This window comes from Pelophylax lessonae (genome assembly GCF_965119305.1).
Source record: "Pelophylax lessonae genome assembly, chromosome: 1".
In the NCBI taxonomy this organism is placed as follows: Eukaryota; Metazoa; Chordata; class Amphibia; order Anura; family Ranidae; genus Pelophylax; species Pelophylax lessonae.
In genome coordinates, this window is record NC_138768.1 from 281644931 (window position 1) to 281672544 (window position 27614).

Here is a 27614-nt window from a genome sequence, read left to right on the forward strand (position 1 = left end):
TAACTCGCTAAGGATCTGAAAAAAATAATTGTTGCTCTACATAAAGATGACCTAGGCTGTAAGAAGATTGCCAAGACTCTGAAACTGAGCTGCAGCACAGTAGCCAAGACCATACAGCGGTTTAACAGGACAGGTACCACTCAGAACAGGCCTCGCCATGGTCAACCAAAGAAGTTGAGTGCACATGCTCAGCGTCATATCCACAGGTTGTCTTTGGGAAATAGACGTATGAATGCTGCCAGCATTTCTGCAGAGGTTGAAGGGGTGAGGGGGTCAGCCTGTCAGTGCTCAGACCATATGCCGCACACTGCTACAAATTGGTCTGCATGGCTGTCATCCCAGAAGGAAACCTCTTCTAAAGATTCACAAGAAATCCCGCAAACATTTTGCTGAAGACAAGCAGACTAAGGACATGTATAAGTGGAACCATGTCCTGTGGTCTGATGAGACCAAGCTAAACGTATTTGGGTCAGGTAATGTCAATCGTGTGTGGCGGCAACAGGAGGAATACAAAGACAAGTGTGTCTTGTCTACAGTCAAGCATGGTGGTGGGAGTGTCATGGTCTGGGGCTGCATGAGTGCTGTGGGCACTGGGGAGCTGCAGTTTATTGAGGGAACCATGAATGCCAACATGTACTGTGACATACTGAAGCAGAGCATGATTCCCTCCCTTCTGAGACTGGGCTGCAGGGCAGTATTCCAACATGATAACAACCCAAAACACACCTCCAAGACAACCACTGTCTTTCTAAAGAAGCTGAGGGTAAAGGTGATGGACTGGCCAAGCATGTCTTCAGACCTAAACCCTATTGAGCATCTGTGGGGCATCCTAAAACAGAAGTTGGAGGAGCACAATGTCTCTAATATCCACCAGCTTCTTGATGTCATCATGGAGAAGTGGAAGAGGACTCCAGTGGCAACCTGTGAAGTTCTGGTGAACTCCATGCCCAAGAGGGTTAAGGCATTGCTGGAAAATAATGGTGGCCACACGAAATGTTGACACTTTTGGCCCAATTTGGAATTTTACAAGTGGGGGTGTATTCACTTTTGTTGCCAGCGGTTTAGACATTAATGGCTGTGTGTTGATTTATTTTGAGTGGACAGCAAATTTACAAGCTGTACATTCACTAGTTTACTTTGTAGCAAAGTGTCATTTCTTCAGTGTTGTCACATGAAAAGATATAATAAAGTATTTACAAAAATACGAGAGGTGTACTCACTTTTGTGAGATACTGTAGATGCACACCAATATAGAAATAATACAAGCTTTATATAAGAAAAGATCAATACCAGTACAGTACATACTGTACGTTCAATGTACAAACAGGTATCAGCAATGGGTCTGATAGGAGTCCTGGTGTAATTGTGCACATATCTCCAGGTATATACAGTATTTGTATTAACAGAGATACCTCCAGATGAATGTTGCACAGGCCCCTGAGGATGATGCAGCATCTGTCTTAGTGTCAGGGGTCTGAAGACAACATCAGTCATCACAGAGGTGTTTTCCAACAGTTGTCCGAACAGCCTGGTATAAAACTTCTTAGGGGCAGGATATCAGGTTAGGTTATCAACTGGTAGATGCAAGAGTGCCATCTATAGGTTTTTCTGCAAAACTACATTGAAAAGTTTATGGAAGAGCCTATAGCTCCTGGACCAGAAGTGGGTTATTTGTGGGTGGGACCAACAAATGTGTAGTGTGGTGTATTGATAAGGCCTTGAAATCAAGTTTTGGGTTAGGATGGAATTTCATGTGTACGTTCTAAGTAGGATTGAGATTCGAGTTTGCGGCGGTGTAGCATTAAACCTGAAAATTACATGTTTGTGGTTTTTTGAACAGGCAAACTAAGTGCCAGTTTACCTGCATGCCAAACTGACATCTGCTGCAGCTTGAAGTCAATCATTTAGTGGTGGTAAGGCTCTCACAGATCCCCAAATACACCAGCCAAGGGATGTGGGGAAGAGTCCCATGGCTCGTCAACATGTTGACAGGGTGCTTTGGCAGGGGGACATTAGCCCTGGCATGGTTCAGGAGGAAGCAGGGGAGCGCGCTCGCTACCCTCTGTTTAAAGCCCAGCCAAGCCGCACGCTAGAATGTGGGTCTGGTATGAACTTTGGTGGAGACGCCACGCGTTTTCTTTTTTGTTTCCTATTTTGTGCAGGGTACTCCATACAATCTATACAGGACTTACATCTAGGATCAGGGTAGAGTATGGATGTTGAGGGCAATTTCCCAAATTGACTTTGAAAAGGCCAGACAAATAAATTGCAAGATTCAGTTCCCAATGCCTTCAATGGGGTTTACTGCTATGCTTGGTGTTCACCCAGTACTAAGTAACAATGCAATAGCACTTTGTAAGCAGACTCTGGAGTTAACAGATTGTCCACATGATTTTCCACTTTTTGTGAACTCTGAAGGGTGCTGACCACCTCTGACTGTCAGATTCTGACTGTCAAATTCCAGCAAACTAGGAGCAGGAATGTAGACAGATCAGGTGCTGTCTGTACTCATGACGTAAACATTTGCAGCTATTAACTTTGTTTTCTTCAGGTATATCATGTTTTGGGGTTTTAAGTAAATTTAAGGCCTAAAAATTAGCATGCAACATGAGGTTATGTTGTGCAGCTTGGATTGTGCTTTTCAGTTGAAGTTTAGCTAAGCTTTTTTTATTCATTGTGCAGGCAGCTGGATCCTGTATAAATCCTCACTATAAGGATCCCGCCCCCTGTTCTTTCCTTCTTTCTTCTTTAAATTTCTGCAACGTTGGGTCTCCAAGCTGAGTTTCCACTAAAGATGATCTGATGGGGGCCCACCTCCTCCTGCTCCTCTCGTCCATTAAGAAATCTTCTTTCATTGATTACATTGCATGCAACGGGATCTCTGAACTTAAAGGGGAGGTGGGGGGGGGGGGTTGGTATAGAGGGGGCTTATCCAGTAACTGATCAGACTCTCACCTTTTCATGCAGTTGTAATCAATTCAGTTTTTCTTCCCGGTTGAAAGGGCAGATTCCCATTGAATAATCTTATATAATAATAAGAATAAGAATAATCTCAGCCCAGAGAACTAAAACTGTTAACTCCCGCAGTGCCAGAAGTTTAGAGACAGGAAAAAGATGAGGGGATCACTGCAGTGAAAATTTCTCCAAGATCTAGCTGCCTGCACTACATTAGACTAGACATGCTTCAATACAGGTAAGTAATGTGACAAAAAATTTGATTAACTTTGGCATTAACCACTTGCGGACCAGCCGCTGTACATTTACTGCGGGCAGGTCGTCTCTGTCCCACGAAATGACGTACCTGACACAAGTTAAAAGAAATGGCTTTTGAAGCACTGAGATATAAAACAGGGTGAATTCCCTCAAAAAGATAGCAAGTGATTGTCAAGTCTCATTTTTTTTTTTTTTTCTTACCTGCTCTGTGTAGTAGCACCCGCCCCTCTATTTCTGAGTGGGTTGGGGTTTTTTACTTCTGACACTGCTTGCAACAAAACCGAATCCTATAGCAGAGTGGCTGGGTGTATGCCTTCAGGGACTGCCCTATAGGCGTGGTAAAGTTTTTTCCTGCCTAGTGTCCTACTCCTGTAGGGGACAGCATAACCCAATGGTCAAGAAGAATTTGGAGCTGCTTCTGTCAATGAACTTGAGAGAAAAGGATTTTATGGTAAGTCAAAAATCCAGTTTTCTTACGGTTATTTGATCACCTGTGCGATTTTTATTTTTTGCGCTATAAACAAAAAAAGAGCAACAATTCTGAAAAAAAAAAAAAACAATATTTTTTACTTTCTGCTATAAAACATTCCAAATAAAAAAAATAAAAAATCTAATTTTTTCATCATTTTAGGCCAATTTGTATTCTGCTACATATTTTTGGCAAAAAAAAAAACCCCCTATAAGTGTAAATTGATTGATTTGCGCAATGTTATCATGTCTACAAACTAGGGGAAAGATTTATGCAATTTTTATTTATGTATTCATATATATATATATTACTTGTAATGGCAGTGATCAGCGATTTTTTACCGACACTTACTGTAACTGACATTTTAGACACTTTTGGAGGGGGGGGGGGACCAGTGACATTACTACAGTAATCAGTGCTAAAAATGTGCACTGTTACTGTACTAATGACACGGGCAGGGAAGGGGTTAACACCAGGGGCGATCAAAGGGTTAAATTTGTCCCTGGGGGGTGCTTTCTAACTGTGTGGGGGGTGGACTTGCTGGATGAACACAGGGACCTGTGTTCCTAAATAAGAGGAACACAGGATACCTGTGTTCATAACTGACAGAACAGCGGTCTGCCATGTTTACAATGGCAGACCACCATTCTGTCTCCACGGGGAGCGATCGCAGGTGCCCGATGAACATCACGTCTGCTAGACCCACTGATTGGCTCCCCCTGTGGGAGCGAAGCGACATACAAGTACGTTGTTTCGCGGGACAGAGCCGACTTGCTGCAGTATAAGTACTGTGGCTTGTCGGCAAGTGGTTAATGTTTTTTATTCCATTAAGAATTACTAGTCCGCTTGCCTATATCAAAAGTAAGAGCAGCTGCAGGGGAGAAATAATATTGGTGTGACATGTTGCAAATGGTGTTAGCCTTTAACATATAAATACTGAAACGAATAAGAAAATATTAATTTTCAAAAAGCAAATCACTTTCTTACCCCTCATTTAGAATACTGTATCCAGTTCTGGAGACCTCACTTACAAAAATATATTGATAAGATAGAACAAGTCCAGAGACAGGTAATAAAATTGGTGAAAGGTCTGGGGGATAAAACATATCCAGGGAGACTTCAGGAACTTAATATGTACAATTTGGAGCAAAGAAGGGAAAGGGGAGACAGGACTAAAACCTTTAAATACATCAAGGGGCTAAGTAAGGTTCAGGAGGGCAGTGTTTTCAATAGGAAGCCAAGATCAAGAACACGGGGACATGACCTCAAACTAGCAGAAAGAAAGTTCAAAACTAATCTTAGAAAGTATTATTTTACTGAAAGGGTTGGTGATGCTTGGAATAAACTACCAGCAGAGATGGTGAGTCAGTCAAAAGTAAGTAGATTCAAAAATGCTTGGAACAAACACAGATCTATACTCAGACAGAAAAAAAAAAAAGTTAACAAAAAAACAAAAATATAAATTAGAAAAAAAAATGGGGCAGACTCAATTGACCATTTGGGTTTTTTTTTCTGCTATCATTCTACAATGTTTCCGTGTTGGGATATTTTACCTAAATTAACTCAAGGCTCCTGTATGACAGTCCTAACAAGTATCAAATCCAGTTTCTAGTGATGTGCAAGAATCCTCCATTTGTGTATCACACACCACCCCCTAAGACACTGCAGCTCACAGCGGGAGGGTCTCAGCAAAAGAGGCCGTGCGACCAATCCAGAAAGCAGTGGGCAGAATTAGGTGTGGCTAGGTGTTGATTGACAAGCTTGTGAATCAGCAGTGACAATCCCACATCCCCTGTAACATCTTACCCCACTGTAGGGAAAGCAGGCACAGCCTACATGAGAATGCCAACTCTGCTGTGAATTTAGGAACCATCGCACGAAGCTGCATTAGGTGGACATCACTGGCAGGCTTAACTGGTATTTGTGAGACTTTGTGGGGGAAATTTGATGGAAACTGAAAGTGCCCTCCCTGGCGGTCTGATTATGTCTAGACTTCTGTGCATTGTTTTGCATAGAAATCTGTTGTTTTACATTTTAAAACTCGCCTTCCCCTGCAATCCCCCGCTGTCCTCCCCGCTGTCCTCCCCCGCCATCCTCCCCTGCCGTCCTCCCCCGCCATCCTCCTGCTGTCCTCCCACTGTGTGCTCGGCCAATGCCGTCACCTGTCTTCCGGTTCCCTTCCCTGCCAGGGTTGCGACGCAGGGGGTGGAACCGGCGGCGATTTAAAAAATGTAAGTACACTAAATTACATGATACAAAGTATGAAGTAAGCGATAGCGATTCGTGGGAAATTTCATCATTAGGTATGGAAAGTGACGACAGTGACGATTCTGATGTCTCTTACTGGCACATAGCTCCATTGGAAATTGTGAAGAATCATTTGATATACTTCCCAAATTCCACAAGCTATGTGCCAGAAAGAGACATCAGAATTGTCGCTGTTCTCACTTTCCGTACCTGATGACGAATTTTCCCATGAATCGCTATCGCTCAGTTATTCAAGTAACTCTGTTTTGCTGTCGCTGTTTTCCAGTTCTTCTAAAATCGATTTTGCGCAAAAAAAAACGATTTTTGGACGCCATGGTCGTTCTCTATTTTCCAGGCACAAAGCACCGGAAAAGCACAGGCAGGGCACTGGAAAAGTCACCAGGTGCAATCCTGTGCTGAAATGGCAAGATACAGTGTAATCCGTTAGGATCACAGCTTTGTATAATGTCATTTGTGTATTTACACTTTTGAATTTGCCGCCGGTTCCACCCCCCTGCGTCGCAACGCTCGCAGGGAAGGGAACCGGAAGGCAAGTGCCGGCAATCGGCCGTGCACAGAGTGGGGAGAGACTGTGAGGACGCCGGGGAGGATGGCGGGGGATCACAGGGAAGGTGAGTGTGATTCTGGGGTAATCTCGAGTGTGGCTCGGGGTTACCCCTTTTGATACTGAAAGCCACACTCGGGAATACCACCAGGGGGGTTAAAGTGATCTTTAAGTCTTGTTTTTTTTTTTGTTAAAAAAACCCAAACATGTCGTACTTGCCTGCTATGTACAGTGGTTTTTGCGCAGAGCACCCCCGATCCTCCTCTTCATGGGTCCCTCTTCAGATCTCCTGACCCCTCCCCCTTGTTGAGTGCCCCCTTACATCAAGAAGCTTTCTATGCACCCGTGCCGAGCCAGAGCTCCCTGTGTCCATGCAGACATGAAGCCATGGCCAGGCCCTCCCACTCTCTCCTCATTAACTTGCTGACTTTGATTGACAGCAGCGGGAGCCAGTGGCGGCACGCTGCTGTCTCAGCCAATGAGGTGGGTAGTCCCTGACAGCCCAGTCTCTCGTATAACATTGCTGGATCTAGATGAACCGTAGGTAAGCATTAGAGGGGCTGCTGAACACAGAAGGTTTTTTTTTATCCTAATGCATAGAATGCATTAAGATAAATAAAACTTCAGGGAAAACAAGGAGGGAATGAAGCGGATGCTACTATTTTGGCAGTGAATACACCCTACTGTTTGTTATTTTTCTTATTGTGCCTTGGAGGCTCATACCCTCATTCCAAATGTTACTTTACAGCTACCTGTAAGCCTTGTTATACATTATGATGTATTGCATTGTGTCAACTATATTTCTGTTGGTGTTTGTTGCCACCGTATGTTCTTTTCTACTTTGGAAACAGGAAGGATGGTTGTGTGGTGGGTGAGTGATAAGAGTGTAAGGCTGTCCCCCTGCTTAAATATAGAACAGGAAAATGGTGGTCCCAATTCCATGGGGTTTAAATACAGCCAACACTCCAGACAAATTGTAAAATCAATCATGAAAGTTTATTTATACATATCTAAAAAACAGTCAAACAAATCATAATGAATAAAATGCAGACATTGGTGTACCACATACGGTCAGACCTTTGTGCTAGAGCATGGTTTTATCAGATGTGCTAAACAGGCAACGAGTGAAGCCCTAAGGATAGCATTACGGTACCAAAGGACCCAACATGTTTCGGAAAATAGTTTTCCTTCTTCAGGGGATGTAGCACAGGGTATGTCTGTCTATTGAAAAATGAAATATACAAAAATCAAAAAATGTGCGTAATGTATTTAAAGGAGTATATATCATCATATTGATCCAATACAACATTAAAATAGCAAAAAAAAAATAAAATAATGACACAAGTGGATATATTGCAGTTAGCAATTCCCAAGGGTGTCTCTACGCAATTGCAATTTTCTACTTTGTGTTGTATTTGTTTGCTCAGACTTTGAATAAATAAAATATTTGTAAAAAAAAAAAAAAAAAACAGTCTTTACAACTACTTTCATTACATAATGCAGTACATATTTTGTTATGGGAGGGCATAGTTCTAATGTAATTATTACTTTTACCCCCCCCCCCCCATCCATGTCAGTAATAGGGAGTTTTAACAGTATAGGGATCCCCCTAGCAAAGAGATAACTGACAGCTTTAAAGCGGTAGTATACCGATTTTTGTGACTTTTACCTACAGGTAAGCCTATAATAAGGCTTACCTGTAGGTACAATTAATATTTCCTAAACTTGCACGGTTTAGGAGATATTTGCACTGTATGCAGCCACTGACGCTAGCGGCGCATGTGCTCTGAAGGTCTGGCGGACCTTCAGAGTTCCTTGCCGGGAAGTTGCCGGAAAGTTAATCCCCCGCGCGCATGCGCGGGAGTGACGTCATTGCCGAACCCCGAAGAGACACCAAGGGATCATGTCCGCTTCCACAGCGGTGTCCGGGGGTCCGTGTCGGGGCTTCGTTTTAAGGTACGTTTTTCATAATGAGCAAGTATGCGATGCATACTAGCTCATTATGCCTTTGTCTTGCGGGGTTTTTTTTTTTTTGTGTATACTACCGTTTAAAGCCGTGGTTAGCAGTGAAACAGAGGTTAACGGACTTTGTCATTACAAATCAAGAATCAATAACTCTAGTAGAAACATATCTTTGTAACCAGCACTTACCAGCCCGTTAAGACTATTTTAATTATTTTGAATGTTTATGGAATTAGGCTACATGTCTATTAGCTTCTGACAGTGACTGACTGAAACCACTCTGGATTAAAACTGATAAACATTGTATTAAGTAAATACATCTGTTGAAAGGAAATTAAAATAGGTGTTTTATTGTTTCCCACCAACAGATTAAAAGAACTTCTGTTTAGATTGTTTCTAATTGCATTGTACAATTTTCCTTCTGTGCCAAAGCATATTAGACAATCATTCATGTTTAGCGCATGACATGCAGAACAAGGAAATGAACTTAATTTAAATATAAATTACTTGTTCAGAGATAATCTTAAAGTCTAAAGTGTGTGTATGTATTTGTGTGTTTCCAAGGGAGTTATATAGGCCTGTTTTGCAAATTAAAAAGAGTTGTACGGAACAGATGGATTTAGGATCTGGTTCTGTAAGTAGTAACATATGATGGGATATTCAGTGACATTTTCAGATGTACAATGTAGGAACAATACCAAATAATGTCAAAGGTTGAGGTATCAAAGATATCTTGGAAACACATACAACTTAAACATACTTCCATGTGTGTTTTGATGTGTTTTTTTTTTCTTGAACATAAAGAAAATGTATTTGGTTTTTCATATGGATTTTAATTTGCTAATTGTTGTCTAGCACACATGGCAGATGTGGTAACTTTAGAAGTCCTGTGAAAGCCATTTAAGTTAGACATCTTTCTGAGGTCAAGGAAGATTTATGTCCCTCATTACACTACAGGACACTTTGGGGGTATTTACAATGAGCCTGCAAGTAATCCAGCTTTGAAAATGGTCATCTTGCAGTTTCTTAGTTCTACTTCACCGATTTTTTTCTGCCATATTTCTAATTCTCTGTTGTTTAAACACCATGACGTTGAGTGTCAAAGATGGAAAGTGAATTTTTTGGCAAGATATGCAGTGAACGATAAATGCTTTGGTTGGGGTACAAATTGGAATGTACAAAATCTGGCTATCCATGTGAAATGTACAAATTCCTGGCAATCTTGTTAGTAATCAGAGGCTTGTAGTAATCATTAAGTGTATGCTGGCTATCATGCCCAAATTGACTCCAGTTTACCCAACACATTTTCCTATGTTGTTATTTGTTAAGTGTATACTGGGCAAGTGTTTCTCAACCTTTTTTCAGTCGAGGCATCCTGCAAAATTATAGACAATCTCAAGGCACGCCTTAAAATTTGGACAGTCTCTAGCCACTCCATTCTAAAATGTAAAAAACTATTCTAATAGCTTTACACAATGTAGCAACATCCACACATAGGTCACCCAGCGTTAGCCCCGGTTCACACTAGGGCGACCTGTGAGGCGACCTGGTCGCCTCACAGGTCGCCTCCCATAGGGAAGCTGCGGACCCGTTCTAATAGGAGCGACACAAGTCGCTCCGACCTAGAAAAAGGGTCCGGAGCTTCTTTGGGGCGACCAGGAGGCGACCGCCATAGACTTCAATGTTATGAAGTCCGTGGCGGCCGCTCCGAGGTCGCGGCGCGCTGCTCGCACCGCGATCTCGGAGGTCGCCCCGGGAAGTGGCGTCGCGTGTATGTGAACCGGCGCTGAGAGGTGATTTTTCCTTTTAAAGCAGATACACTTTTCCTTACTGGTACTGACTAGTATTCCAATGTTTCCCTTCTCCCTCAATTTTCCTCCATCACTTAGCTAATGACACAAAAGTGTTGAGGGAGAGGGGCACAGAAGGGTCAAACACGAATGCTGTGGAAGCAACAGACATCCTCCTTATTAACTTATGATGTCATTGGCTGTTGGGATATGTCTAGAAAGTCGTAATGGTGTATAATGAAAACCTGTGGCTATGTATAACTAAAAGGGAGGCTTGATCCACCTGCTGGCTTGTATACAATTTTTGATTAATTTTTAGGCATTTTGCCAAGGCACCCCTGAAGACACCTCAAGGCACACCAGGATGTCTGGGCATCCTGCTTGAAAAAGGCTGTGCTGGGCTATCGAGGCCAGATTCACACACATTTAGGCAACATGTTTTTTTGTGCTAAGGTGCACTGTGGTTGGATACAGATTGGAATGTACAAAGTCTAGTTATTTATATGAAATGTTCAAAAACAGCCAGCTATGTTAGTTGGAAGAGTCATAACTTATTTATTAAGCGTATGCTAGGCAGATTCACACACATTTAGGCAACATGTTTTTTTGTGCTAAGGTGCACTGTGGTTGGAAACAGATTGGAATGTACAAAGTCTAGGTATTTATATGAAAGGTTCAAAAAACAGCCAGCTATGTTAGTTGGAAGAGTCATAACTTATTTATTAAGCGTATGCTAGGCAGATTCACATACATTTATGGGAAGGAGCATTACATTAAAGTAGAATCCCAGGCTAGAACTAACTATGGTTAAAACTGCTTCCACCCCCCCCCCCACCTTTTAACACCTATACCAACTAACCTGTAAAAGGAAGATGCATATAAGTGCACCAGTCTGGTCATGTGATCTCCCCAGCTCCTGGCTTCAGGGGAGAGGAGAGAGCGCCAACAATGGATGGAATGCCTGAGTGGTGATGTCACCATTAGGCTTACTATGAGGCAACCATTGTCAGCTGTCCTTCCTTTCCCCTCAAGCTGGCCACTGGGAGTCAATCACATGACCAGACTGTAGCGCCCTGCGAATAAGGTAAGTATAGGCATCCTACTTCTATAGCACACCTAAGCATGCAAAAAACCCATTTGAAAACTTTTTTTACAACATGCCACACAGATGGTGATTCACATTTGTGCATTGTGCTTCACTGAAACACTTGTGCATTGAAGAACATTTGTAAGGTGCTTTGGGTGGCATTCACATACCACAGATCGTGTTGTACAGTGCATTGCAGTAAAATGTGTGGTTTACTGAGTGTTACCGCGACATGCAACTGTGAGTTCAGCACTTCTTCTACGGACTGGTAAGCTGCAATACATTGCATTATTTGTATTTGGGTTTAGAAAAACGTCATTACATCTTACTATATTAAGGCTCCATGCACACAGGGCGTCATAAAAACGTGCTCCAAAGCTTTTTAATTAATGCCGGGAAACAGCAGCTGTAAAAACGCGCTTTCAGTAGCTTTTTCCATTAGCGTTATTGCACGTTTGGCCACAGCAGCATTTTTTCTGCCTCCATTCAAAATCAATGGTTCCCTATGGGAGCCTATTGATTTGAATGGAAGTCACACCGCAGGTCGGATCAGGGTGATCCGACTTGCGGCGCGACTTGCGCTGTGAGAATCTTGAGGGGGAACTCCACGCCAAAATGGGGAAAAAAACGGCGTGGGGTTCCCCCCCCAGGTTCCAAACCAGGCCCTTCGGGTCCGGTATGGAATTTGAGGGGTAGCCCCACGCTGAAAAAACGGTGTGGGGTCCCCCCCAAAATCCATACCAAACCCTTATCCAAGCATGCAGCCCGGCATACCAGGAAAGGGGAGGGGACGGGCGAGCGGCCCCACCCCCCCTGGATCATACCAGGCCACACGCCCTCAACATGGGGGGGGTGGGTGCTTTGGGGCAGGGGGGGCTCTGCACCCCCCACCTCAAAGCACCTTGCCCCCATGTTGATGAGGACAAGGGCCTCATCCCCACAACCCTAGCCGGTGGTTGTGTGGGTCTGCGGGCAGGGGACTCATCGGAATCTGGAAGCCCCCTTTAACAAGGGGGCCCCCCAGATCCCGGACCCCCTCCCCATGTGAATGGGTATGGGGTACACTGTACCCCTACTCATTCACCACATAAAAGGCAGTGTATGGAAATGACAGGAGACGTTTTGGAAAGTTTATTAAAAATCTTCATCCGGCTCTTCTTGTCTTCTCCTCTCCGGGGGTCTTCTGCTCTTTTGCTGTCCGCTCCTCTCCGGGGTCTTCTGCTCTTTTGCTGTCCGCCCTTCTGCTGTCCTCTCTTCTTTTCTTCTCCTCTCCGGTCGGCTCTTCTTCTTCCTCCGGTCCTCCTCCTCCGACGTCTCCGGCGATTATGCCAGTCTCCGGTCTCTGCAGCTTATTATATAGCCATTAGGGGCGTGGCCGCCAGGTGATGTCATCGGGAGACCCCGTCCCCTTGTCCTCATCAACATGGGGGCAAGGTGCTTTGAGGTGGGGGGTGCAGAGCCCCCCCTGCCCCAAAGCACCCACACCCCCCCATGTTGAGGGCGTGTGGCCTGGTATGATCCAGGGGGGGTGGGGCCGCTCGCTCGTCCCCTCCCCTTTCCTGGTATGCCGGGCTGCATGCTTGGATAAGGGTCTGGTATGGATTTTGGGGGGGACCCCACGCCGTTTTTTCGGCGTGGGGCTACCCTAAAATTCCATACTGGAACCGAAGGGCCTGGTTTGGAACCTGGGGGGGGAACCCCACGCCGTTTTTTTCCCCATTTTGGCGTGGAGTTCCCCCTCAAGATTCTCACAGCGCAAGTCGGATCATCTTGATCCGACCATCCTGATCCGACTTGCGGTGCGACTTCCTTTCAAATCAATAGGCTCCCATAGAGAACCATTGATTTTGAATGGAAGAAAAAAAAACGTTTAACGTGGCTTAACGCACGTTAAGCCACGTTATTCAGCCTTTAGCAGCGTCAGATGTTTTTACAGCTTGACGCTGCAGCTCCAGAACGCACAGTTCCTGGGTTTTTTTTTGGAGCTGTAAAATGCCTATGCCACTTGGAGCTCCTAAAAGCTCTATGTGTGCATGAGGCCATAGAATAACATGGATGGGCGTTCTGCAGCTGCAAAAAAAAACGTCTGACGCTGCTAACAGCAGCTCCAAAAACCAGTGTGCATGAGGCCTTACAGTCGCTAAATCTTTAGTAAATTGACCCACAATAAATATTTTGGATGAAGAAAGACTGAATTGGGCTTTTGGGTTTTTTGTAACCTTTTCATTAGGACTCTGTTCTGATCTGTTCAGTGATGTTTTACCATTGTGAATATCACTTCAGTTTCTAAAGGTAGCACTTGGAATCTACTGGTAAAAAAATACCTTACTGTGTCAACAGCCATAGTTGACTCACTGTCAAATATCTTCACATGCAGCATAAAGCTAAGTTTTTCCTGGATTTACCTCTCTACTTTAATAGAGTTAATTTAATATATAATACACTCATACATATGGTTATTATTAGTGTAGTATTTGCCTAGCACAACCTCCAAGTTGAAGTATAGCCTATAAATTAGTTCTATAAATTTCCTCCGCAGGGACTGCTTATTTTTCCTTTTTTCTTAATAACACTAACTTAGCCCAGTACGCACAGCTCAGTGTAAGGACTGGGTCTGCGGGTGAATTCACTGCAAATTGTAACAGTATATGTGTAGAATAAAAACAGCTCTTTTGAATGATGATTTACATTTTCTCTAATATTGATCACGTGAGTTCCTTTTTACAAGGAATAAAAGCCTCTGGCTATTGGACAATTATATTAGCTGCTTACGCATGTAGAAATTATTCAAATAAAATATTCACAGTTTAAGGAGCTAAAATTACTATTATACCTCTTACAGAGAAGTTTCTAAGTCAATATATATATATATATATATATATATATATATATATATATACACAGTTAGGTCCATATATATTTGAACACAGGCACAATTTGTTTTTTTTTTTCAGGTATTTACCAAAACATATTAAAGCCATAGTTATCTAATGGATATGGGCTGAAAGTGCACACTCTTAGGTTTAATTTGAGGGTATGTAAATTAAAATCGGAGGAAGGGTTTAGGAATAAAAGCTCTTAGAAATAGCCACCCCCACCCCCCTTTTTCAAGGGACCAAAAGTAATTGGACAATTGAATCAAAAGCTGTTTCGTGGCCAGGTGTGGGCTATTCCTTCGTTATTTCTTAATCAATTAAGCAGGTAAAAGGTCTGGAGTTGATTCTAAGTGTGATTTTTTGCATTTGGAATCTATTGCTGTGAACCTACATCATGCGTTTAAAGGAGCTGTCCATGTAAGTGAAACAGGCCATTGTAAGGCTTCAAAAACAAATCCATCAGAGAGATAGAAGCAACATTAGGAGTGGCCAGATCAACAGTTTGGTACACTCTGAGGAAAAAAGAACACTATGGAGAGCCCAACATCATAAAAAGGCCTGGACGTCCATGGAAAAGAAAGCAGTGGTGGATGATCATAGGATCCTCTCTATGGTAAAGAAAAACCCATTCACAACATCCAGACAAGGGAAGGACACTCTCCAGGAGGTGGCCGTATCATTGTTGAAGTCTACAATCAAGAGAATACTTCATGAGAGCAAATACAAGATTCAAACCATTCATAAGCCTGAAGAATGAAAAAGCCAGATTAGACTTTGCCAAAAAACATCTAAAAAAGCCAGACCAGTTCTGGAAAAGCATTCTTTGGACAGATGAAACTAAGATTAATCTGTACCAGAATGACGGGAAGAAAAAAGTGTGGAGAAAGCTTGGAACAGCTCATGATTTAAAGCACACAACTTTATCTGTAAAACATGGTGGAGGCAGTGTGATGGCATTGGCATACATGGCTTCCAGTGGCACTGGGTCATTGGTGTTTATTGATGATTTGACAGAAGACAGAAGCAGCCGGATGAATTCTGCAGTGTTTAGAGATATACTGTCAGCCCAAATTCAGCCAAATGCAGCAAAGTTGATTGGATGGCGCTTCACAGTACGGATGGACAATGATCCAAAACACACTGAAAAAGAAACCCAGGAGCTTTTGAATGAAAAAAAGTAGAATATTCTGCAATCACCTGATCTCGGCCCAATTGAGCATGCATTTCACTTGCTGAAGGCAAAACTAAAGGCAGAAAGACCCCCAAACTAAGAACAACTGAAGACAGCTGCAGTTAGAGCCTGGCAAAATATCAGAAAGGAGGAAAGCCAGTCTTTGGTAATGTCCATGGGTTCCAGACTTCAGGCAGTCATTGCCAGTAAAGGATTCTCAGCAAAATATTCAAAATTAACATTTTGTTTATGATGATATTCATTTGTCCAATTACATTTGAGCCCCTGAAAATGGGGGGACTGTGTATAAAAATGGTTGCAGTTCCTAAAATTTGTACTTAATATTTAAGTTCAACCCCTTAAATTAAAGCTGAAAGTCTGCACTTCAAATTCATTTGGACTCTCGTTTTCATTTTATTCTTGTGGCTTACAGAGCCAAAAGTATGAAAATTGTGCCAGTGTACAAATATATATGGCCCTAACTGTATATGTCCTGTTGAGGAGAATGTGAGTGGACATCTTTCCAAAGTGAAGAATATTCCCCTTTTATTGTGGGTAATGCATGGCTCGCCAACCCACCAATACAAGTATACACTAGACCTAAACACACCTGTGCTCCAGTGTACCACAACACATAGGTGTGTATGCTTTGTGCATTCTGGTGTGCTGTGTTGTCAGAAATAATATTAATTAATTTTTTTATCTGTTGAGACACATTGGGAGCCCATTCAAACTGGTTGGACTGTTGTGATGCAACTTGCATCAACGCACAAAAAATGCTTTTGGTAAAGAATGAAAAAGTGTGAATGGACTCTAGCATAGACTATAGCCACCGCTAGAGATAATCGCAAGTGAATCTGGCAGGCTGGTTGTACCCAAGTTGATCGATCGATTCTTGATGACCGGGCAAGATTTGAATTGTCTATGGCCTGCTTTAGACAGTTGTCACTGAAACGGGACACTCTTAGTATTCCTAATAATTAAAGCAACTTTTTTGTCCACCGAACTATTACCTATAATCTTTAGGTCAGATCTAGTATCCGTGTGTTCCTTCAAATCTGTGTGCAGTCCCAAAAAAATTGTAATGCGCACACCTAAGAGCGTACAGTGGTCATACAGATTTATCCTTCCTTCTTCCCATTTTACAATTTAAATTGGACCTCCTGAAGCATAGAGGTGCCTAATTTACAATATTCTGTTGCTTTCACATGAATCGCTCGTGGAATGTTCATCACATAATGTTTTCCTAATACCTCACAATTATAGAATATGGATCATTCAGCCCCTCAGTCCATTCAAAAGTTCTTGGATTTTGACTGCCTGCAGAATCTTTGTTTATGGGACACGTGTGGAGAAGATTTTAAACAACGTATGAATTTATTATCAGTTTGTGCATTTGATGAGTGCTGTGATCTATGACATTTAACTTAGAAGAAAATGAGATCTTGGTTTTGCTTTGAAAAGAAAATGTCATCTTGATACCAACTATGAAACATGTGATGCCTCTCCAAGATTCAGCTGTTTCTGCTGTTTTCTTATTATTTCCGCTGCGCTTCAAAGCCACGCTGAGTACCTCATGAGGACTTTGATATTAAAAAAAATCACTTGCTTTAAAGCTTTGTATGTCTCTTGTGGGCTGTAGTATGGTTACCATGAGGAGTTCCAGATTTGTAATCCTAATTAAAGTAGTATTCTTAGTGAATTTCAAGTAAAAGCATAACCTTTTGACCATCCTTCCTTTGCTGCTAAGCAGTATTTGGCTTTGAATATAAAAATTGTATATCATAGCTTCTATAGAAGGGTTTTTGCTTAAAGTGTAACTCATGGTCCATTGTGAATAGGTATGTACCATAAGCAGAGTACTATCCTCCCATTAAAAATATTCGATAATTTTTATTTTGTGTTTTAATACATTTTTCTGTTGTTGTCTCTGTAAATTACATGACTGCCCTCACTGTTGTTCCTGTTCTCCTAAGCTTGGTTTAGTTGGAGGGAAGCAACAGTGCCTACAAATTACCTTCCAGGGATGTGTAAGTGACAGCTACAACTACAATTCCCATAAACAGTAGTAGTCCCTGGCATGACATAGCCCTTGCCATGTTCCTAGGTTTACCAAATTCTAAACCTTTCAGTTTTCAAAGGATAGATGAGCTGGTCTTTTATTCAAAGGTGCTGAAATCCCAGGGGACAGGACATTACATCAGCTGTGCTGAGGAATGAATACCAATATAAAAAGCCCAATGGTAAAGGGCCAACACGGTAGCCATGTTTTAGTGTTGTCTCCCCATCAGCAGGAAATCATTAAAATTTACCTAAGGTGGCTGTATGTCAACATATAATTTACGATTATTTAAGTCAGTGGACAGTCGTACCTTAGAGGCATTCATCTGTACTCTGGCATTCACATGCTACTGCACACATATACTTGTTAATATCCATATCTTTTTAATAAACCTGAATGTGTCTCTGGCAAAACATGGACTAGCTCTAGTCTACTAAATGTTTTTACTTGTTTAATGAATTCTCTTTAACCCGTTCATGACAGATGCTAAAACAAATTATTAATGTCTGAACACAGCTTTGCAACTTTGACATGTGCTAGTAAATCTGTACATATCATCATAACTACTTGGTGTATCCAGGTGAATTATACCTTTTCAGGACAAATTGGGTAATGCATATCACCTGTTTTTCTTTTATTATTTTCAAAGAAAAACTGTCACAAAACAGTAAAGAAAAATATATATTTTTAAAATGCTATTTCTTGCTATTGCCATAACCTACCACCAAAGACCTACCCATACGAAATTCTCCTGCTCCAGAAGAACACAGCAATAACTCATACAGTATGTGTATATTATTTGTTTGTGCCCGTAGCAGGGCCCAGAAACAATAATGCCAATTTTGCCTTTTCAATCCTACCTAAAACACACAACTGACACTGATGCCTAATTTAACCACTTTACCACCGAAGGATTTTGCTGTCTTACGTCCAGGCCACTTTTTGCGATTCGGCGCTGTGCGACTTTAACTGACAATTGTGCGGTCGTGCGATGCCGTACCCAAACGAAATTTACATCCTTTTTTTCCCACTAACAGAGCTTTCTTTTGGTGGTATTTGATCACCTGTGCGATTTTTACTTTTTGCGCTATAAACAAAAAAAGAGCGTTTATTTTGAAAAAATAACAATATTTTTAACATTTTTTTATATGAAATTCCCCCCCAAAAAAATGTAAAAATCAAATTCTTTTTAAATGTTTGGCCAATTTGTTTTCTGTTACCTATGTTTGGTAAAAATAAATCACAATAAGCGTATTTTTACTAACTAAGGGAAAGATTTCTGTCATTTTTGGTGTTTTTTTTTTTAACGAGTAATGGCGGCGATCTGCAATTTTTTTTGTGGGACTGCGACATTGCGGCGGACAGATCGGACCCTTGACTGACATTTTTGACACTTTTGGGGGGACCAGTGACATTACTACAGTAATCAGTGCTATAAATATGCACTGTTACTGTAAAAATGACACTGGCAGGGAAGGGGTTAATTTTATTGGAGAGGGAGGGGTTAATGTATGCCTGGTGCAAATTTAATAAATTTGATTGAGACAATATCACACTCGTGGAGCTTTCTCTTTCTATGTATGACATCTTGCAAGCTATCTGAGAGAAGGAAACCAATGAGCTATATCGACCCAGAGGGGACTGGTGTGATATGTTCCCCACTGCGCATGAGCCCACACCATGACAATGGGGGGCATTCATTTTTGGTGAGTTGCCAGCTGATGGGAGTGGTTGTCACATTGGTGGTGGATTTCACGGTGACCCAACTACTTTAAATCACAGGACTCTTATCATGTGATTTTTTATTTCATTAAACAGCATTTCACAGAACTGTGCAACACCCCGTGTTTTGTGGGACTTTTTTCTCTGAATTTTGATTTCACGTGTATTGATATTATTAGCAGACTTAATTATTTATAGATTTATTATTTTTTTATTTTTATTGATGTATTTGCATATGTATTCACGGTAATTGCGCAGCTTGGTGTTCAATTCATTAGAGCTTGAATCACTATTTTTGATTAGTTATTTGATTTAAAGCTGCTGCACTATATTTATTTATTTATATAATTTATTGTAAAATTTTGAAAGATTTATAGACAGACTGTCGCTAGTTGTTATAGTAGATTCTTTGCACTATATTTATTCCTTTTCACTGGAATGTTCCTGTGAATATTTTAGCGCGAGAGATCACACATTTATATACTGTATATTATATACAAGGAGAGGGACCACAAGACTGAGCATGCCCTGTATACAATATATATCATTCACCAGTGGACTTGAAATCCCAGCATGACCAATATACATTGTATATTATAAATAGGAAGACTACAAGTCCCAACATGTTATATAAGCATTGTATATTAAACCGCCTCATTGCTTTTTAATAGATTTTTCCTATAGTAATGAAACCCTAATATATGTTTTACCCTATTGTTTTTACATGTCTGTAATAAGTCTTTTTTTTTTTTTTAAGATATTTTGGCTTTACCTCTTCTTATACTCATGTGAACGCCAATGCTATTTTGCATTTGTGTTTACCCACTTATGGGCATATGAATCTAGAGATAGAGACCTGTGTGGGTAAACGCTAGTGAATAAAACATTGGCATATACTGCACGTGAGTACACACATGTACAATAATTCCCTTCTATGAGCAGTTGTAAACGCAGCCTGCCTCCCCAACCATGGGAAATTGACAGATTGTTATGCCAGAATCTGCCTGAACCTCCAAGGTCCATGCCATTGAAGCATAAATGTCACCCAATAATATTTGCACTGTGTTTATATTCATCTTTTTTTACCTGCTCTCCTTACCTCTACAATTAAGGCCAGTTTTAGGGGAAAATGTGTATGAGGATGAGAACCCAGGCAGAGATTCCCTGTTCATGTTCTCTAGGTGAATAAAGTTACCCATGTTTTATTTTTTTCGCAGTGCAGCCATTTTTTTCTTTTGGATTTTTTATAGTGTGTGGAGCATAGGACAAGTTTCTAGTGGCGCTCAGTACTCAATCTTCCATAAGAGTGATCCAATTCAAGGCTAGGGAGCAGCGTGCCCTACACTTTTGCCAAATAAATTATAACTAAAAGACAGACTGTAAAAATTGTAGTGTCCCCTTGTAAGTAACGCATTGGTGGTCGGGGAGAAATGGCTTCTTACATTGGTAGTCAATTATGTATTGCCCCTTGAAGGTGGCAATTAGTGGAACAGTACCCCCTTACATTGGTAGTCAGTGCAGGTAACTCCCCCTTTCATTGTAATCAGTTGAAAAATGCCTCTTTTCATTAGCGGTCAGTGGAGAAAGGCCTCCTTACATTGGTGGGAGGTGGAGAAATGCCACTTTACATTGGAGGACTGTGTTGGTCATCACATGTGGGAGAACAGTCTGTCACTGCCCATTTCCTAAAGTGGTTTTACAGCTCCCCCCAGCCCCCCCCCCTTTATACTCACCTGAGCCCAATCTCTATCCAATGTTGTACACAAGAGCAGTGGCTCTCTCAACTCTCTCTTTATTGGATAGGGAGGCAGCAGCAAGAGCCATTTGGTCCTGCTGCTGTCAATCACACCCAGTAAGAAGGGGGCTTGGCCAAGCTACACTCTGTTTACACCCTACACACTGTGGACACAGTGGACACTAAGAGCTGACTTGGGAGCGAGCATGCACAGGTGCAGGAGGGAGGAGCGGACAGCGGCGGCAGGAGACCCACAAAGAGGAGGATCAGGGCTGCTCTGTGCAAAACCATTTCACAGAGCAGGTAAGTATTACATGTTTGTTGTTTGAAAAAAATAAAATGTGAAGCTTTACAGTCGCTTTAAGAGACCCCGAGCAACCTCTGAAGGAGTCAGGTTGAGAGAGCCTTGTCCAGAGAAAATTTCCCCCATCATATTTTTTATCAAGGTACTACTAGAACTGCGGCATTCTAAGATCTTGTTTTTTTTACTTGCAATACAAAGTTTTAGTTGTTGGACTCAAGTATCACATACGATTCTACAATAATTGCAGGATTTGATTTAGCAAGGATTGGGGAATGGAAAGCAGGAAATAAACCTTTGCGAAAATGAAATACACATAGCAATTGAATAAACAGGATAATAAACATTATTCTGGAAGAACATTTTATGAGAACCATTTGTTGAACACAGAAAATGCACTGCAGTTTCTCTCGCTGAGCAAAATATTAGTCAGAAGAAAATGCAGAACCACTATAAACAATGAGAGTCACAAGACAATAGTTACTGGTGCTTACCCTGAATCCACATGCCCACATTGTTTCAGTATGCAGTCCTCCACATCTGGATCTCTATGCAATTCCTGCCTTTGACTATTCCTGTGTTCATTGTTTTCTTAAATAAGAAGTGATGCCAGTATTAGATATGGTTGTCTATTCCAGCCGAATACATCATCCGCATATGCGCTTTGGAAATTACTGTGCACTTTCATTACAGAATTGTTCTGCATAAATGTCAAACTCCAAAGGAAACAGTCTAAACATATTATTAAGCATGAAACAATGGTATAAATATGTTCAGATTTGGGGATCAGAGTAATTTTTCATTATTATTGTGAATTACTCTTCTTCTTGTAAAATGGAAACTACACAGTTTTCCCAGCATAAGCCTAATAATAAAATAAATGGCATTTCACATTGCTATCGTTGTGTTTTTACCTCTAGTATATTGTGGTATTGACAGATGCCATTTTCTCTGTATAATGCCTATGTGTCCGTTCTGTGATTTGCAGCATTTACTGTGTGTTAAACAGGTTTGGAACCGCATTTTCAATATTTTCCCCAAATTCATTGTACAAAATTGACTTTTTAAGTCATGATTTCTGCACAGATGAAAGATCATCCATGGAATTTTTTTTATGTTATTTTATGTCTAAACTGACCAATAATTGGACTTCATATTATTATTATTGTTATTATACAGGATTTATATAGCGCCAACAGTTTGCGCATCGCTTTACAATGTGAGGGAAGACAATACAGTTACAATACAATTCAATACAGGAGGAATAGGAGGGCCCTGCTCGTTAGAGCTTACAATCTAGAAGGGAGGGCCAAGTGAAACAAAATGCAATAACCATGGGGGATGAGCTGATGGAGAAAATGGAAGTATAGTTGTTAGGTGTGGGTAGGATAAGCTTCTCTGAAGAGGAGGGTTTTCAGGGATCGTCTAAGCTAAGCTAATAGGGTAGGAGATAATGGGACAGATTGGAGTAACGAGTTCCATAGGATTGCAGAGGCTCTGGAAAAGTCCAGGAGGCGAGCATGGGAGGTGGTGATGAGGGAGCTAGAGAGCAGGAGATTTTGAGAGGAACGAAGAGAGCGATTAGGTTGGTGTTTTGAGACTAGGCTAGTGATGTAGCTGGGGGCTTAGCTGCGGATGGATTTGTAAGATTTTTTTAGTATTTTGAATTTAATTTGTTGGGTGAGTGGAAGTCAGTGGAGGGCTTGACAGAGAGGAGCAGCGGACACTGAGCGATTGCTAAGGTGGATAAGTCTGGCAGCAGCATTCATGATGAACTGAAGGGGGGATAGCCTGTGTAGAGGTAAGCCAATGAGAAGAGAATTGCAGTAGTCGAGGCGCGAGATGACCAGGGAGTGAACTAGGAGCTTTGTTGTGTCTTTGGTTAGAAAGGGGCATATTTTGGAGATGTCGCGGAGGTTGCGGCAGCAAGATTTGGACAGTGCTTCATATGTCAGAATTGGTTGTCAGGGAAAAGTCTGTGTTACCAATGGAAACCATTTGGGCTTTTGCTTGAAATATTTATTTACCAGCCCTCAATATAGAAATTACACATGAAATTGAATGGTTTGGGGAAGGCAGACAATTCTCCTCCACATGCATTAGATAAATGAACTCTGTTAAATTAGGTGGTCTCTAAAGTGTTGCTATACCTGATTATGCTGCCTATTTAATACTGTATATCGTTAGTTTGTTTTGCCATTGTAAACTGTTTTGTTTAATTATCTTTTGCAGACTTTTGAGGAGTTAGCTGGTTTTAAATTAGATAACTAATTCTAGGCATGAAGCATATCTCAAGACATTTTTAAAAATACATTTTTCACAAAACCAATTGTCTGTATTTTAAACCTGACATTACTCAGAATGATTAGATTCAATTCAGAATAAACACGTTCAGTTCCACAGCACCAGTCTACATGCCAAGAGTCAGACAGCGATAGCTTTTATCTAAGGTTTTGCACAGGTAGTTTGCTTCCATACAAGAATGCTTTGTGCTTTTTATTACATTTTGATTTATATGCATTATTTTTGGATGTGGTATAGACATCAATTCACTGACACCAAAACAATATTGTTTACTGTCTTTTTAGCTGCAACCTAACTTGCCCCGCTGGCCAGTATGGGATTAATTGTGATCTGTCTTGTAACTGCCATGACAATAAGTGTGATCCCATCACTGGAGCATGCCACATGGGTAAGTTTACAATGATTATACTACATACATTATAAATATGCCAACTGCCAACAAAATCTATTCATGCAAATTGTATAAATATGGACATTTTTTTTTTTATTACTGGTACAGGTTAGGAAATGTAATCTGTTTTCTTCAAAGTACTTCATGCTCCGTTGGCAACTTGACCTATCCACCACCATATAAGGACCGCTTTTATTTAGAGACATAAAATATATAGCAAATTTGTGAAAGCATAGTTATCTATCCACGAAACTAAGCTCACTTTTTCACATTGCCACCTTGGGGAGAATGCCAAGGACTTGTGAAATATGGCCTTGATTGACTGTCATGTATCGGAATGGTGGGGAAATTGGTATACAGATTCAGATCTAGATGGACATTTTTACCTGTAATTTTGACCTAAACTTAGCCCCCCCACGTTTAAAATATTATTGAAAACACAATTTAAATGCAACCCATTTATTATCCCAGGGCACAAATTATTCTGGTAGATTTTGAGAAAAGGTACCAAAAATACTTTGTTGTCATAACACTGTGAAGGTTACTTCTTTTCTGATTTTTCATGAAATTGGGAAGTGTCATCACAATTAACTTAATGCATGTAACATTGACCAGAGCAATGGTAGTGTCCAGCCCAGAATGCATATATGCCAACTTTGTGTGGGCAACACATTTTATAAGAGTTATTTTTGAATTACGCTCATTTAACGTGGTGGCTTAACCACATTTATAAGTATTTTGCCTGAACAAGCCTTTATTTACACTGGATATGTGGTGCGTCCAATCCACTTAGAAAGCATTGACCACATATGCAAAGAAGGTGATTTTCTAAATCAGTAAACTGTTTAGAACTTAGAGGAAGTGCTCTGTCAAACAGGCAACACCACAAGCATTTTATTTACTCCTCCCTGCACACTTCTTCTTGGCTTGCACTATCTGGCTGAAATCAACCATCTCATAGTGGGTAAGAGTGTGGAAAACAGTAGGCCCTGCCAAATGCTAGGCTGATTTATAAGACTTTAGAAATATTTTTTTACCGTAATCCTTAGCATAGTAAGCTTTGTTTGGTGATATAATATGCTGAAAGCTAATTTTATATAATCACGGGGCACTCAGGTCTTTCCGCTATTGACTTGTTAATGTTCTAATAGTGATGAATAATGATATTACATCTTCAGTGAGGAGACGGGGATTTGGGTGGGTGCCCGGGTGTTGAGCTGTGAATCAATTTTAAAAAATAATTTACTTGGAGGGTTTAAAGGTTTACAAAAAAAAAGCAAAAATTGTATTTATTTATTTAATTGAACCAGGGTTTTTCTGAAGATTTTATTATTATGCAGAATATATATATATATATATATATATATATATATATATATATATATATATATATATATATATATACAGTGACTAGAAAAAGTATTCACACCCCTTAAAATTTTCCACATTTTGTCATGTTACAACCAAAAACGTAAATGTATTTTAATGGGATTTTATATGAAACACCAACACTTAGTGGCACATAATTGTGAAGTGGAAGGAAAATGATAAATGGTTTTCAAATTTAAAAAAAAAAATATATATGTGAAAAGTGTGGTGTGCATTTGTATTCAGCCCCCCTGAGTCAATACTTTGTAGAACCACCTTTCGCTACAGTTACAGCTGCAAGCCTTTTTGGGTATGGCTCTACCAGCTTTGCACATCTAGAGAGTGACATTTTTGCCAATTCTCCTCGGCAAAATAGCTCAAGCTCTGTCAGATTGGATGGTGAACGTCTGTGAACAGCAATTTCCTAGTCTTTGTGTTGTTTTGTGTTGCTTTGTGTTGGTTTATCACATAAAATCCCAATAAAATACATTTAGGTTTTTGGTTGTAACATGACAAAATGTGGAAAATGTCAAGGGGTATGAATACTTTTTTAAGGTACTATGTATTTCACTGATGTCCAATCCTAAATGAAGCTCCAAACAATCATTGCAAACCTCTTTCCCTGCAGCCAAAGATATTTCTATGTGTGTTGCTAAAACTGGAAATTGTTATATTTATAACATTTGCAAATTTTTATACCCCATTAGTAAATGCCAATTGAGTTTGTATTTAGGGTTTTACATAACTCAAACTTTTCTTAGAGACTTATATAGTTAAGAAGCTTGCATGGCTTTTACTCCTCACAGTAATTTATATCACTGTCCTTTCCCATAAGTCCATATTAAAGGTGCAGTTTTCTCTCATGGCTGGACTGTCTCACAAGTATTTAAATATTCTTCATATTATCAAAACCATCAGAGAAGCATAAGACCATCATTTGGCTTTATGCTGGCAACTGTCAGGTTAAACCTGCCAGGTTTTGGTAGGAGTATGGAATCCACTGTAAAATATATAATGGAAGAAAGGCTTGTTTCACTTCCTGCATTTTCTTGTTACCTCATCCTTTCAGCTAGTACCCATAGTATATTACTATGATTATTTTCAATAAACTTTGACCTAACCTCTATAAAATGATAAAACCCTCTTTAGATAGCGGGAGCACCCACTAAAACCAATACAGAGCATTGACTTGGTTCACAGGAAAGTATTGAACTTGATAACATAATGTCCTTTTTTTCCATTATCTCTTTGTTTGACTTACCACACGTATGCTGGCCATACAAGAGTCTTTTTTCATTTTGTTCAACCAGTGGGTAAAACGAACAAAAACAACTCGATTCTCTCATCTACACACTCGATGTGGATGGAGGAATCCCTCCCACTGAACTATTGTATTCTGACAGTGGGGAAACGTTCCCGCTGTCAGAAATCACAGATCAAAACCAATCGTTTTAGCCAGCGACACAAATCAAGGGACAATTTTCCAGTAGGCTGGTTGTACAGAAATGAATTACTAGATAGACTTCTGTACAACCCGCCTGCCCATACATGGATCTGCTGAAGCGGCCACATTTTGATCCATGTATGGCCGGCTTAAAGTATATGTAAACCGTCACCTTGTAAAACAACCCTTACAGTTTGAAATAGAAATGAGAGCTAAAACATTTGTGTATACATATATAAAAAACATTATAAATACCCTTTTTCCCCCGTTTCTGTAATTTATCAAAATTTTCTCTGTTCTCAACTGCGTAAGAGATAAGAGAGAAGAAACCTCAGCACACTAATCTTCCGAGTGAGTGGCTGTGCAGTGGGGTGTGTCAGGATAAGTCTGATCATTGGAAGAGAGCAGGCTGAGTTCTCAGCATAGCTAGAGAACTGGCCATGTTCTGCTCTCATGCTTAGTGTGGTCAATTTTTAATAGGAAAACAGAGGAACTGGCAAGAACACCAGGGATTTCACACAAAGTAAGCAATGCAAAGAGAACAGGATACCTTTCATACAAACACCCTATACAGCAGGCACATATCAGGAATATACAGTATAATGTTGGGTTTACATATTCTTCATGTTGATCCATTTTCTTTTCTTTCCAAAGGCAGCCTTATGACTTACTTACTAAACCAATAGCAGCACATGAAGATAAGCCCTTCATGATAGACAGAAGTTACCTTATTTTGTGTTATATGCCCCAAACTGGAAGGTGAAACTTTTGGCTGCTTTGGGTGTCTTCACCTTGCTAATGATTATTGTTCTTTATAATACCTTAATAAATAAGCCTATGTATGTATGTAGTCTGGAATACTTGAAAAGTGAACAAAAAGTCTTGAAGTATAGATAGAAAGACTGAA

The 27614-nt window shown here is 40.6% G+C and overlaps 1 protein-coding gene across 1 annotated transcript in view; it reads left to right on the plus strand.

The window, feature by feature from the left end:
* SCARF2 (scavenger receptor class F member 2) overlaps positions 1-27614 on the plus strand; it is a 296810-nt gene that overhangs the window by 185569 nt on the left and 83627 nt on the right. The window contains exon 7 of the mRNA XM_082248278.1: positions 23789-23892. Coding sequence (XP_082104404.1) covers positions 23789-23892 — 104 coding nt within the window. The remainder of the gene's footprint in view (positions 1-23788; positions 23893-27614) is intronic.